The sequence below is a fragment of the Culicoides brevitarsis genome, chromosome 2 (assembly GCF_036172545.1).
Source record: "Culicoides brevitarsis isolate CSIRO-B50_1 chromosome 2, AGI_CSIRO_Cbre_v1, whole genome shotgun sequence".
Taxonomy (NCBI): domain Eukaryota; kingdom Metazoa; phylum Arthropoda; class Insecta; order Diptera; family Ceratopogonidae; genus Culicoides; species Culicoides brevitarsis.
This window is the reverse complement of record NC_087086.1, coordinates 34,123,825-34,138,002: the sequence shown is the minus strand read 5'-3', so window position 1 is coordinate 34,138,002 and position 14,178 is coordinate 34,123,825. Positions and strand designations below refer to the sequence as shown.

At 29.9% G+C, this 14,178-nt stretch overlaps 1 protein-coding gene across 2 annotated transcripts in view; it reads left to right on the top strand.

Annotated features, from left to right (window-relative positions):
• LOC134829771 (mediator of RNA polymerase II transcription subunit 13) overlaps positions 1-12,247 on the top strand; it is a 32,397-nt gene extending 20,150 nt beyond the window's left edge. For both annotated transcript variants that reach the window (XM_063843022.1, XM_063843021.1), the window contains 8 exons: positions 523-703; positions 764-1,603; positions 1,663-1,935; positions 3,012-4,809; positions 8,433-9,862; positions 9,928-10,069; positions 10,126-10,268; positions 11,220-12,247. In XM_063843022.1, the coding sequence (XP_063699092.1) occupies positions 523-703; positions 764-1,603; positions 1,663-1,935; positions 3,012-4,809; positions 8,433-9,862; positions 9,928-10,069; positions 10,126-10,268; positions 11,220-11,600 (5,188 nt within the window). In that variant the 3' untranslated portion in view covers positions 11,601-12,247. The remainder of the gene's footprint in view (positions 1-522; positions 704-763; positions 1,604-1,662; positions 1,936-3,011; positions 4,810-8,432; positions 9,863-9,927; positions 10,070-10,125; positions 10,269-11,219) is intronic.
• Positions 12,248-14,178: the final 1,931 nt, after the last annotated feature.

Sequence of the window (14,178 nt, the reverse complement as noted above, 5' to 3'; positions counted from 1 at the left end):
TCGGGTGAATATTTAGAAAATTTTCATAGAAAAAAAACAGATTATGCCTTGGGTGAATAAATTTAGAAAATTCTCGGGTAAATATTTAGAGAATTTTCATAGAAAAAAATTCAGATTTTGCATTGGGTTAAAAAATTTAGAAATTCACATTGGGATAAAAATCCAAAATATGCATTGGGACAAAAATTTTAAAATCGAAATGCGGTTAACGACAACTTATTTTTTATGATTTTTAACCTCTTAATTGGTCCCTTTTTTGTTTTAAAAAATTTTTTTAAATACATTTTTGGTTGTATTGTCATCCATTTCACGTAATTTTGTTGGTAAAAGGACTTTTTTGTAAAATATTTAAAGAATTAAACATCATCCACAAAACATTCAGGTGAAGGAAACCCGAATTGGAATATTTTATAAAATTTTTGGTGATCGGATTTTTTTATAATTTTTTTATGATTTTTCATGTGTACATAATTTAAATTGAATTTTTAAAAATTTTTCTAATATTTTTTTCTGTAATTTTAGGTCATTGGGAAATCTGAGTGACTCGAGTATACCAAACGACGGACCTCCGTCATATTCACGAACACCGCATTCCGTGGCAGATTCCTTACCAATTCCATCTGTTGGCTCGCCAGCAAGTGCTGCGCCGTCTCCCATGCTCGATTCCGCACTTTCGCAGGCTTCTGTTCCGCCAGCTGATCAAGTAAGTGAATTTTTTTTCCCTTAAAAATTTTAGTTTTTTATGATTTTTTTGTATTTTTAGCTCCTTCCCGGCATGTCGCCGCATCCACAAAGCATCCATACCCCGATGAGCGTTCAACCAACAACGCCTTCGCTCCAAGAACAACTCGACAAGAATACTCCGGCAGCGACACCAACGGATCAGCTAACGCCAAAATGCGTGCCGCCCGAATCGCCTTACACGCAAACCAATTTATCGAGTATTGAGCCTCCGCAACAGCTGCTCTCGACATCTTCAGCAACTCCGAATCCCAGTACGGGGTCGAATAACGGCGGAAATCCCGCTGGAATGACTCCAACTTCGACGAGTGGCGCAAGCGGCGTCGAAACTCCCGGAAAATTGCTCGAAAATGTCAAAATGGAAGCTGGATCGGGTCCATATAGTCAACGTCCCGACTCGCCGAAACCTTGTATCTCGATGTCGTTACTCAAACGACCCGTTTTATCGTCACGCGACTACGAAACCTTGTCCGATGACTACACGAAACCGCGTCAATTGCTTTACGATTACTCGTCGTGGGAGGCGTGGATGAACCATCCCGTGAAACGTTTCAAGCCGAACGACGATAAAGCTGCTGCGGATGCCAAACGCTCGCAATCCATGAATTTGTACGCCGACGAGATCAGAAATGTCGAACAATTGCCGGAACAAGTGCTTGCCTTACCGAACAACATCATGGCAGAGGCCCCAATTAAGACGGAAACGGGAAAAAGTGACACCGAAAATGGCGTCACGATCAAAACGGAACCCGCAGACGATCATTCAGCGGGAAATTTGTTCACAATTGAGGGTTTGCAGCCTTCGTACAAGGATTTGGATCAAATTTTTGACAATTCTGATGATGCAAGTAACGAAGATGTGGTGAGTTTTCCTTGAAAAATCTCATTTTTGAACAAAATTTTAACAAAAATTTCTTGTAGTTGCAAATGCACACACCTCCAGCTTCGAATAAATCTCCCGGAACGTTCGACGATAACAAACGAACGCTGTGCGGAAGTCATAATACAGGAATTTTGGGCACGGCGGAGCTGTCGAAAATGTTTCCGACGCCTCCGAGTTTGGAACATCATCCAAATTGTAGCCCCTATGGAAGCGGAATTTCTGATTTAATCTTGAGCGAGTACAATGAAGGACCGAAAATCAAACAAGAAATTTATCCGAATTTGGGAAGTCCGACACCGGAAACTATTGAGGTATGAATTATTTTTATTTTACTTTATAAAAATATTTTTTTAATGTTTTGCTTATCAAAAATGCAAAATTTAAAAAAAAATCATAAAAAAGGCAAAAAAAAATATTTTTTTTTTTCAAAAATTATTTAAAGTTTAATTTTTAAAAATTTAAGAAAATATTTTAAAAATTAATTTTGAAATTTAATTCAAAATAATTTAATATGTAATTTAAAAATCTCAAATTAAATTAAAATTTATTTTACAAAATTTAAAAAATTAAATAAAATTACATAAAATTTAATTTTTTCGCTATGAAAAATTAAAAAAAAAAAATTTTTTGAAAAAAATTTATAAAAAATTTAGCAATGTTAGTTTGTAGAGCTATTTTAATTTTTGATTTTATTTTTTTTTATAAATAAATGAAAATATTAGAGCTTTTATTAAAACTTTTGCCTATTCAAAAATTTATTTAATTAATATTATTTTCTTTAAAATATTTTTCATAAAACATTCAAAATTTAAAAAAGTTAAATAAAATCAAGGTCTAAATTATTTGAAAATATTTTTTTTTTATTTTAAAAAATTAATTTTTTACAAAATTTTATTTTTGCCACACGATTGATTTTTTTTTAAATTAAGATTTATTTTATTATTTATTTTTTTTTTAATTTTATTTATTTTTTTTTTAATTTTTTTTTTTTTTTATTAAAAAATTTTTTTTTTAATTTTTTTTTTTTTTAAAAAAAAAAATTTTTTTTTTTTTTTTTTAAAAAAAATTCAAAATTTTTTATTTATTATTATGTTTTAAAAAATTCGAAAAAATTAAATTAAAATTAAATTTTTCACGAAATTTAGTGAGTTTTTTGCCTTACAATATTTTTTTTCTTGAAAAAATATTTGAGAATTAATTTTTTATTTATTTTTTTAAAACAAAAATTTAAAACTTTAAAAAATATTTTCGAAAAATTAAAAAAAAAATAATTTTTACTAAACTTTTTTTTCAAAAAAATAAAAAAAAAAAAAAAACAAAATAAATAAAAATATTATTTAAAAATATTAAAATAATTTAATTAATTTATTTTTTCTTTATTTTTCAGGATTGGTCCTACGTTTATCAACCACCGATGATTTGCAAGTTTGTCGGCTCGAGCAAATACGCTCCGTTGCCGAATCTTCCGAGTCAAACGATGATTCCCTCTGGTTTCATTTACAAGCCTTCTTGGCAACAACAACAACAACCCAAACAAGCGCCCGCCTCAAAGGCAATCGACAACAAATCCGCCGGAACATCATCTTCAACCGCAACTGACTCTTCCAACGCCCTCGTGCCCGCTTCCATGTCATCGTCAAACCCCAAAAGTGTTCCTCCGCCACGTCAACACACGCCAAATCCATCACAAGCCATGTCGCAAGGTCCTTTGTCGCGTCCGCCATCCTTACCAAACACCATGGGCGGCGCTCAAGGAGGCTTCAATCCCGCCGTGATGGGAATGCGTCCTCGCATGTCACCAATTTCGCCCGCGATGATGCAACAAAGCGGCAATTTTGGCGGAAATACGCCCGGAAGTGTCAATAGCCCCATGACTTTTGCAAATCGAACGCCTATTCCGCCGCCGCCGCCATACGATCAAGCTGTAGCGAGTCCGGCAACAAGTACTTCGTCGTATTTGAATCATAATCGGTTCTCAAATGACCCGGGAACGCCATCGGTAACAAGATCCCCGGAGGCAAATGCACTTTTGGTGAACATTTTGTTGTATGACACCGCCTTAAATATCTTCCGGGATCACAATTTCAACAGTTGCACGTTGTGCGTTTGTAATGCCGACGGCAAAAAGAGCGTCGGAAATATTCGAGGATCGGATTCGGGGATTTATTTGCCGTTACCGAACACTTCCTTCAGCAGCGCACTGCAAAATGGCAATTTTTTGATGGATTCTCCGGCAAATGGGCAATCAAGTCACAGCGGAGGGTACGTGGATGACGATCCAATTGACTGCAAATGTGGCTTCAGTGCTGTCGTAAATCGTCGTTTGGGACATCGTTCGGGTCTTTTCTACGAAGACGAGATGGAAATTACAGGATTAGCGGAAGATCCCGCCGGTTACAAGAAAACTTCGTTACTTCAGTTGCTGATGGGACGTGCAAGAAACGACGGAAATTCATCTCTAAGTGACTTGGAGACAATTCCTTTGATGATCATGGACTTGTTACGCGACCAATGTTGCGTCATCCAAAATTGCAGCTCTTCCGTGATGCGTGCAATTCGGAATTTCAAGTCGATTGAAACTGCCGTTGCCAAAGCAAATGCCATTTATAACGTACTCGAGTTCACGGATGCCCAGGAAATCATCACACTTGCCCTCGAACAAAGTCGTTGCAGTTTCGAGGCAACCCAGAACCCAGTTTTGTGCAAAATGGATCTCGAACCGTACGGAAGTTCGCGTCGTTTCAAGACCAACATCGTCAATGTGCATAAATGGCCCTTTTATCGTGCCGGTGGTCCGCATACGAATCTCGATATCGTTCGAATTATGAAATCGATGCAACCCTTGCTGCAAGATGCCTTTCACAAAAAATGCACAACTCGGCTGTGGGATGCTCCGTATACCGTTCAAGGTCCTCTCACATGGCGACAATTTCATCGATTGGCAGGCAGAGGAACGGGGCAATGTGAGCCGCAACCAATTCCGTCAGTTGTCGTGGGACACGAAAAAGATTGGTTGTCAGTGGCGCCGTATGCCATTCAGCATTGGGATAAATTGTTGCTCGAACCGTATTCGTATCCGAGAGATATTGCGTATGTCGTGCTGTGTCCGGATAATGATTATATCGTGAATAGGGTCAAAATGTACTTTAAGGAGCTCAGTACGACGTACGAGATGTGCAGATTAGGTAAGAAGAGATTTTTTCTTTTGACATTTATTTTTAATTTTAAAAGTAAAAATTTAATTATTTTTTTTATTTAAAAAAAATTATTCTTTTTTTTCAAAATTTTCATAATTTTTTTTTTCCAAAATAATTTTTAATAATTCATAAATAAATTTAAATATTTGTTGTTTTCTAAAAAAATTTTTAAAGTCAAAGATTAAATTATTTTTTTTTTATTTTTTTAATTAATTAACTTTATTTTAACCCTCTGATAAGTTTTTATTAATTTGGAGCAAAGTTTGACAAAAATGACTTTGACAAAGTTTTTGACACAGTTTTTGATTTAGTTTTGCTCTTGTTTTAGTTTTCAAATCAAAACTATGTCAAAGAAAAAATTTTTTTTCAAATAAAATTTAAAAATGATAAATTTGTTTTTTTCTTGATTTAGTTTTCAAAACAAAACTATGTCAAAGAAAAATTTTTTTTTCAGTTTCAATTTTTTGGCAGTTTTGAGTTACAAAATGATTAAAAATGATAAATTAGAGCCCTCTGTCAAATTTTTATCCATTTTGAGCAAGATTTGACAAAAAAAAATTATTCAAAGAAAAAATTTTTTTTTCAGTTTCAATTTTTTGGCAGTTTTGAGTTACAAAATGATTAAAAATTAAAAAAATTTTTTGCATTTTTGACACAGTTTTTTTGCTCTTGATTTAGTTTTCAAAACAAAACTATGTCAAAGAAAAAAATCAATTTTTTGGCAGTTTTGAATTACAAAAATTAAAAATGATAAATTAAGCCCTCTGACACATTTTTATCCATTTGGAGCAAGATTTGACAAAAATTGCTTTGACACAGTTTTTGACACAGTTTTTTTGCTCTTGATTTAGTTTTCAAAACAAAACTATGTCAAAGAAAAATTTTTTTTTCAGTTTCAATTTTTTGGCAGTTTTGAGTTACAAAATGATTAAAAATGATAAATTAGAGCCCTCTGACAAATTTTTATCCATTTGGAGCAAGATTTGACAAAAATTGCTTTGACACAGTTTTTGACACAGTTTTTTTGCTCTTGATTTAGTTTTCAAAACAAAACTATGTCAAAGAAAAAATTTTTTTTTCAGTTTCAATTTTTTGGCAGTTTTGATTTACAAAATGATTAAAAATGATAAATTAGAGCCCTCTGACAAATTTTTATCCATTTGGAGCAAGATTTGACAAAAATTGCTTTGACACAGTTTTTGACACAGTTTTTTTGCTCTTGATTTAGTTTTCAAAACAAAACTATGTCAAAGAAAAAATTTTTTTTCAGTTTCAATTTTTTGGCAGTTTTGAGTTATAAAATGATTAAAAATGATAAATTAGAGCCCTCTGACAAATTTTTATCCATTTGGAGCAAGATTTGACAAAAATTGCTTTGACACAGTTTTTGACACAGTTTTTTTGCTCTTGATTTAGTTTTCAAAACAAAACTATGTCAAAGAAAAAATTTTTTTTCAGTTTCAATTTTTCGGCAGTTTTGAGTTACAAAATGATTAAAAATGATAAATTAGAGCCCTCTGACAAATTTTTATCCATTTGGAGCAAGATTTGACAAAAATTGCTTTGACACAGTTTTTGACACAGTTTTTTTGCTCTTGATTTAGTTTTCAAAACAAAACTATGTCAAAGAAAAAAATTTTTTTCAGTTTCAATTTTTTGGCAGTTTTTTAAAATGATTAAAAATGATAAATTAGAGCCCTCTGACAAATTTTTATCCATTTGGAGCAAGATTTGACAAAAATTGCTTTGACACAGTTTTTGACACAGTTTTTTTGCTCTTGATTTAGTTTTCAAAACAAAACTATGTCAAAGAAAAATTTTTTTTCAGTTTCAATTTTTTGGCAGTTTTGAATTACAAAATGATTAAAAATGATAAATTAGAGCCCTCTGACACATTTTTATCCATTTGGAGCAAGATTTGACAAAAATTGCTTTGACACTTTGACACAGTTTTTTTGCTCTTGATTTAGTTTTCAAAACAAAACTATGTCAAAGAAAAAAATTTTTTTCAGTTTCAATTTTTTGGCAGTTTTGAGTTATAAAATGATTAAAAATGATAAATTAGAGCCCTCTGACACATTTTTATCCATTTGGAGCAAGATTTGACAAAAATTGCTTTGACACAGTTTTTGACACAATTTTTTGCTCTTGATTTAGTTTTTAAAACAAAACTATGTCAAAGAAAAATTTTTTTTTCAGTTTCAATTTTTTGGCAGTTTTGAGTTATAAAATGAATAAAAATGATAAATTAGAGCCCTCTGACAAATTTTTATCCATTTGGAGCAAGATTTGACAAAAATTGCTTTGACACAGTTTTTGACACAGTTTTTTTGCTCTTGATTTAGTTTTCAAAACAAAACTATGTCAAAGAAAAAAAATGATTAAAAATGATAAATTAGAGCCCTCTGACAAATTTTTATCCATTTTGAGCAAGATTTGACAAAAATTGCTTTGACACAGTTTTTTTGCTCTTGATTTAGTTTTTAAAACAAAACTATGTCAAAGAAAAAATTTTTTTTCAGTTTCAATTTTTTGGCAGTTTTGAGTTACAAAATGATTAAAAATGATAAATTAGAGCCCTCTGACAAATTTTTATCCATTTGGAGCAAGATTTGACAAAAATTGCTTTGACACAGTTTTTGACACAGTTTTTTTGCTCTTGATTTAGTTTTCAAAACAAAACTATGTCAAAGAAAAATTTTTTTTTCAGTTTCAATTTTTTGGCAGTTTTGAGTTATAAAATGATTAAAAATGATAAATTAGAGCCCTCTGACAAATTTTTATCCATTGGGAGCAAGATTTGACAAAAATTTTACACAGTTTTTGACACAGTTTTTTTTGGTCTTGATTTAGTTTTTAAAACAATACTATGTCAAAGAAAAATTTTTTTTCAGTTTCAATTTTTTGGCAGTTTTGAGTTACAAAATGATTAAAAATGATAAATTAGAGCCCTCTATTTTTATCCATTTGGAGCAAATTTGACAAAAATTGCTTTGACACAGTTTTTTTTGCTCTTTATTTAGTTTTTAAAACAAAACTATGTCGAATTTAAAAAAAAATTTTTTTTTCAGTTTCAATTTTTTGGCAGTTTTGAGTTATAAAATGATTAAAAATGATAAATTAGAGCCCTCTGACAAATTTTTATCCATTTGGAGCAAGATTTGACAAAAATTGCTTTGACACAACACAGTTTTTTTTGCAGTTTTGAGTTATAAAATGATTAAAAATGATAAATTAGAGCCCTCTGTCAAATTTTTATCCATTTAAATTCTTGATTTAGTTTTCAAAACAAAACATGTCAAAGAAAAATTTTTTTTTCAGTTTCAATTTTTTGGCAGTTTTGAGTTACAAAATGATTAAAAATGATAAATTAGAGCCCTCTGACAAATTTTTATCCATTTGGAGCAAGATTTGACAAAAATTGCTTTGACACAGTTTTTGAAACAAAAACTATGTCAAAGAAATTTTTTTTTCAGTTTCAATTTTTTGGCAGTTTTGAGTTATAAAATGATTAAAAATGATAAATTAGAGCCCTCTGACAAATTTTTATCCATTTGGAGCAAGAATTTACTAATTTACTAATTCACCTTATTTATTTTTTTATTCCTCAGGTAAACACGCCCCCATCCGACAATGGGACGGAATTTGGCGCGTTGGAGCAAAAACAAACGTCAAAACCGACCAAATTGACGATTGGTTTGGATTAATGGGCAACAGTAAAACAGCTGAAACTCTCAAACTCTACGCTCAAGCATGCCAAAATCTACTTACTCCTTACCTGTGCAAAGTCCCTGGAGATCGTACTTTACTCGATCCTCCTGATCCGCCGAGCAAAGATCACAAAGAACGTCCCATGCCGAGTCCAATGCCTCCGCCTCACACTCCTGAACCCTCAGGTCAAAGCTCTTCAACAGGAACTTGCGACAAAGCGCCAAGTACCCCAAAAAGCGAACAAGAAGGCGAACGTGACACTTTGAACGCTTCAAATCAATCAACGCATCAAGCTGAGCCCTTAAGTCATCACGACACTGGAACAGGAAATCCGCCGCATATCGTGATTTATCTCGTGGAACCTTTCACTTGCGGCTCAGATTCGACTGAACTTCAACGATTGGCTTGCTTGAGTTTGTTACGGTGTTACTCGAATATCCTTGCGTCGGTGCCTGAATCAATCAAAGCGAATATCAGTGTTCAAATTATATCGCAAGAGAGCATTATTGAACTTGGGCGATCACGAAGTCGGATCAGATTTAGTGATCACATGCGATATTTAGCCTTAAGTATCTTCTCCCAGTCACGCCGCATGATGATTCATACGAACAACATCAAAAGTCTCACGGGTTTCGGAACTGCTGCTGGCATCGAAGACTTCCTCAAGCACAAAGAGGAGAAACAAAAAATTCCCTACAAACTTTATTCGCCGCCCTACATCCTGTCGTCGCAACACGAACGTCTCCAGAAGACCGAATCCTTCGGACAAGCGAGCATCGAGCAACAAAGTTCCGTCATGTATTGCAATTATTGTCTCAGCGAAGACCAATCGTGGCTTCTTGCCGTCGCGACAGACGATCGCGGTGAACTTTTGGAAACAGCAACAATCAACATTGACATCCCGAATCGCACGAGAAGGAAAAAAGCTTCCGCACGACGAACTGGCTTGCAAAAATTAATGGATTTCATCTTGGGCGTCATTTCGCAAAGCACAACGCCGTGGCATCTGGTCATCGGAAGAATCGGTAGAATTGGGCATGGCGAGCTCAAGGGATGGAGTTGGCTTCTGTCAAAGCAAAATCTGGTCAAAGAATCGAAACAACTGAAGGATTTGTGTAAACAATGCTCCTTGATGTACCCGAATGCAGTCCCGAGCATCTTGAGTGCATGTTTGATAACTCTCGAACCTGATTCCGCATTGAGAATTATGCCCGATCAATTCACTCCAGACGAAAGATTCAGTCAAATTTCCATGCAAAGTCCTCTTTCGACGCCGCAAGATGTCACGTGTTCGCATATTTTGGTATTTCCCATCAGTGCGGTGGCTCAAGTAAGCTAAACAAATATTTTTTTCTTATAAAAAACAAGTTTTAATAATTAATTTTTTAATTGCAGTCCTACACAAATGCCTTTAAGGAAACGCAGGAACCGGGAGTGCTCGATGACGATGATCTCTTTGCGGGCATTGAAGACGGCGGAGATGAAGATATGGACAGTATTAACAATTTAGGTGATATTTTCGATGGATGGGGAGATGGTAAGTTGATTTTTTGAGTGTTTTTAGGGGAAATTGTTAAAAATTTTTTTTTGTAGCAAATGATCCAATGCCTCAGTCAAGCCCAACGGGACATGATCGAATAATGGATACAGGCCTTGATGACAATACGAATAGGATGAGTGTCGGCATCGATGGTTCCAGTTGCGGGCAAACGCGTAACGGAATGGAAAGTGAAAATGTAAGTTTTGACTCAATTTATTATTTTTTTTTTAATTTTGAAAAAAAAGTGATAAAATGTATGAAAAAAATATTTGAGCAAATTTAAAATTAAAATTTAAAAAAAAATAAAATTTTTATAAAAAATAATTTTTTAAAAATTATTAATTATTTTAATTAATTATTAAAAAATTTTTATTAATTAATTAAAATTTTTTTAATTTAATTTTTAAAAATTTTGAAAAAAAATATTTTAAAAATCAAAAATTAAAAAAAAAATATTTAAATAAATTAAAAAAGTAGAATTAAATTTTTAAAAAAATTAAAATTTTAAGAAATTATCAGAAAATATTTAAATAAATAAATTAACTAATTAAAATATTAAAATAAAATTAAAAATTAATTTAAATATTTTTTTTCAATCTAAAATTATTTTTTTTTAAATAAAATTTATTTTTTTTTTAAATTAAATTAAATATTTTTAAATTAAATTAAATTTTAGATTTATTTTTAGATTATTTTTTTTTTTTGCGAAAATTGAGGAATTAAATTATTAATTAAATATTTAAATATTTGTCAAATTAATAAATTTTTTAAATTGCAAATTCTGACAATTTTATTATTTTTATTGAGATAAAAGCTTGTTTTTTAAATTATTATTTAATTTTTAATACACCAATTTTGTAAAAACTTAAAAAATTATTTTAAAAATATTTTTTTTTCTGTTTAGATTTCTATGAACTCATTTTTTTTTACTTTTTAAAAAATCTTAAGAAAATATGATTTTTTTTTAAATTTGTGCAATCAGAAACATTTTTGAATTTTTAAAAAATTATAAAAAGAAAATTTACTGAAAATAATATAAAATTAAGTGAATTTTTTATAATTTCATACATTTTATCAAATTTTTTTCTAAATTTTCTCTTAAAAAAATTCAAAAAACCAAAAACTTACCTTTCAAATCCACTTTCAGGTTGGTCAAGTACTTCAACAACCCCTCGCCTTGGGCTATTTAGTCTCTACCGCGCCCACGGGTCGCATGCCATCGTGGTTTTGGTCTTCGTGCCCGCACCTCGAGAACGTTTGTCCCGTGTTCCTACGTACTGCGCTGCACCTGCATTGCTCCAACATTCAGCTGAACAACGAGGAAGACTCGATAAATCCGCAGCCCTCTGCCACGGGACATCCGCTCGATTCGCCACTCACCGCAGACGTCCTTCGGTACATCCTCGAAGGATACAACGTCCTTTCGTGGCTTGCCCTCGACTCGAATACGCATGACAGACTCTCTTGTTTGCCGATCCACGTGCAAGTTCTCATGCAATTGTACCACATGATTGCGGCGCTTGCTTAAAAAAATAATTGTTGAAAATTTTCAAAAAACGTAAAATGAGAAAAAGAAGAAGAAAAATCTGTGATAATAGGATAAAAAAAATATTGAACATTAAAACACATTAGCAATTAATTAAAAGAACAACTTAAAAATTTATATTTAAAAAATGACTATGATATTTAAATTATATATTGCAAAAAAAAATATTTAAAAACCGTAGGAAATTTTAATTAATTAAAAATTACATTAATCGTAAAACAAAAAAATAAATACTAAAAAATAAAAATAATCATTAAAGACACAAACAAAATATTAATAATTAAAAAAAAAATAAAGCATACACAATTTATGCATTAATTAATTATAATTATTAAAATAATTATAAAAATAGCCCTATAGGAGACATTTTACTTATAAGTAGTGAATTGATTAAAAAAATGATATCCAAACTTACTATTAAGTAATTTTTAGGGCCCACTAATTATTGTCTAAGATAAGGGTGTTAGTACATTATTAAACAATTTAAATAATAATGGTAAGATTTGTATAACTTTTAAGAAAAGAAAAAACCATAAAACTAATATTATTATTATTATTATATATTAATTATTATTATTATTTATATACCAAAATTTTTATAGCAAAAAAAATCCCGTCATGTGTCTTGTTTCTAAAAATATTTTTTAGTTAATTTATTACAAATTTTCTCCCTTCTATTTTTAGTATTTTATTTCAAAATTAGCAATTTTTTATTAATTTTATTATTTTTGTGTAAAATATTTTTTATATACTTTTAAATAATATTATTATTTTATAAACAAATAAAAACTTTTTTTTATTGGAAAATTTTATAAAAAAAAATATTTTTCTTTTTTTTTTGTATCATATAATATTAAAAAATAAATTTCAATGAAAAAAAAATCGGTTTCATAAAAAATTTAAATATTTTCTTTTATTTTATTTTTTTTACAAATTATCAAAGTTCTGCTTCCGTTGACCTTCCGTTTCGTTCTTCTTCCACAAAATTTTTGTTTTTCCGTAATTTTTAATTAAAATAATGAAAAATAATAAATATTTGTAAATTTGGGGCCAAAAACCGAAGAAATCATCATCATTCATAAACATATTTGTACGTATCTGCAATGCGCATCTTCCTTTCAATTCTTGTCTAGTTCCTCCAGATCAGATCCAGATCCAGATTGATGAACAATTACGAAGAATGCAAGAGACTAAACGTCAATTTAAAACAATTAATTATTGATTATTGAACAAAAAAAGTGTAAAACACTCAAAATCTGACCAATCATGTCCTTTTTATACTTACTACAGGTAGCATTTGTAAATATTTATTGATACATATTAATGATTGTATACTATAATATATGAAAAAAAAACTTTTATTAACAAAACAAAATTAAATAATATTAAAAAAAGAAATAAAACACCGATTTTTTATAAGTTTTCATTGAAAATTTTATAATTTTATACTGATCAATATGAATTTTTATTAAAATTATGATAATTTTTAATAATTAATTAAAAATTATTATAATTAAATTTTCATATTGATTTTTATTACGCATAAAATTACATAAAAAAATAACATTTTTGCACTTTTTCAAAATTATATTTTTATTAATAAAAAAAATAAACAAAAATTTTCTACATCTACACATGCAACTGTTTTAAAACAAATAAAAATTACTTGAAAAAAATGTAAATATATACATTTTGTATAAACAATATAAATATTTTTAAATGTTATATACTGAAATGAAAAAAACTAATAAATGATTATTATTATTAAATAAAAAAAAACTAAAAATATTTAAACAACAAGTAATAATAAAATGAATGACAAACATCCCAAAAAAATATGTTACACAAAAAATAAACAACACACACCCATTATTACCTACCTTACTACTACATTATTATAAAATAATGAATAAATACAACTTAAAAACATTTATTATTAGTAATAATAATATTATAATGCAGTAAATTAATAATGATGATGAAAAAACAATTATTATAACAGTTAATTTTTAAAAAAGTTACAGAAAAATGTAGGCCAAATTGTGTAAAAAAAAATACAAAAATAATAAACTTAAAAAGTACATAATTAATAATAATTAATTATTTAAACATAAAAAACATGAAAGAAAAAAATATATAAAAATAATCAAAAAATGAAAGTTTTTGTTCTTTGCCTTCTTCTTCTTTAGACTATCAACTGCTGTGATTTCTGGTCCCCTAGTCAAAAAGTCATATTTTGTCATTTTTATGATCATTGTGATACATTCGTGACTGTAAGTATGGCGTCGTTCATTGACGGTATTATAAAACTTAAGGCATCCTTAAAGAATTTTTCAAAGAAATAATTTAAACTTTTAATGTTAATTTAAAATCTTAAAATTTTTTACTTTTACTAAATTTAAATTCATATAAGTCTTTGGAGTTTTTTTTTTTTGCAGAATTTCAATTTTTTAGTAGGTTAGGAAGAAAGGTAGGTTAGGAAGGTTTTGAACCCAGATGCAAGGATTATTTTTAACCAAATTTAAACGTATTCTAATGACGAACTGAACATTTTATCATT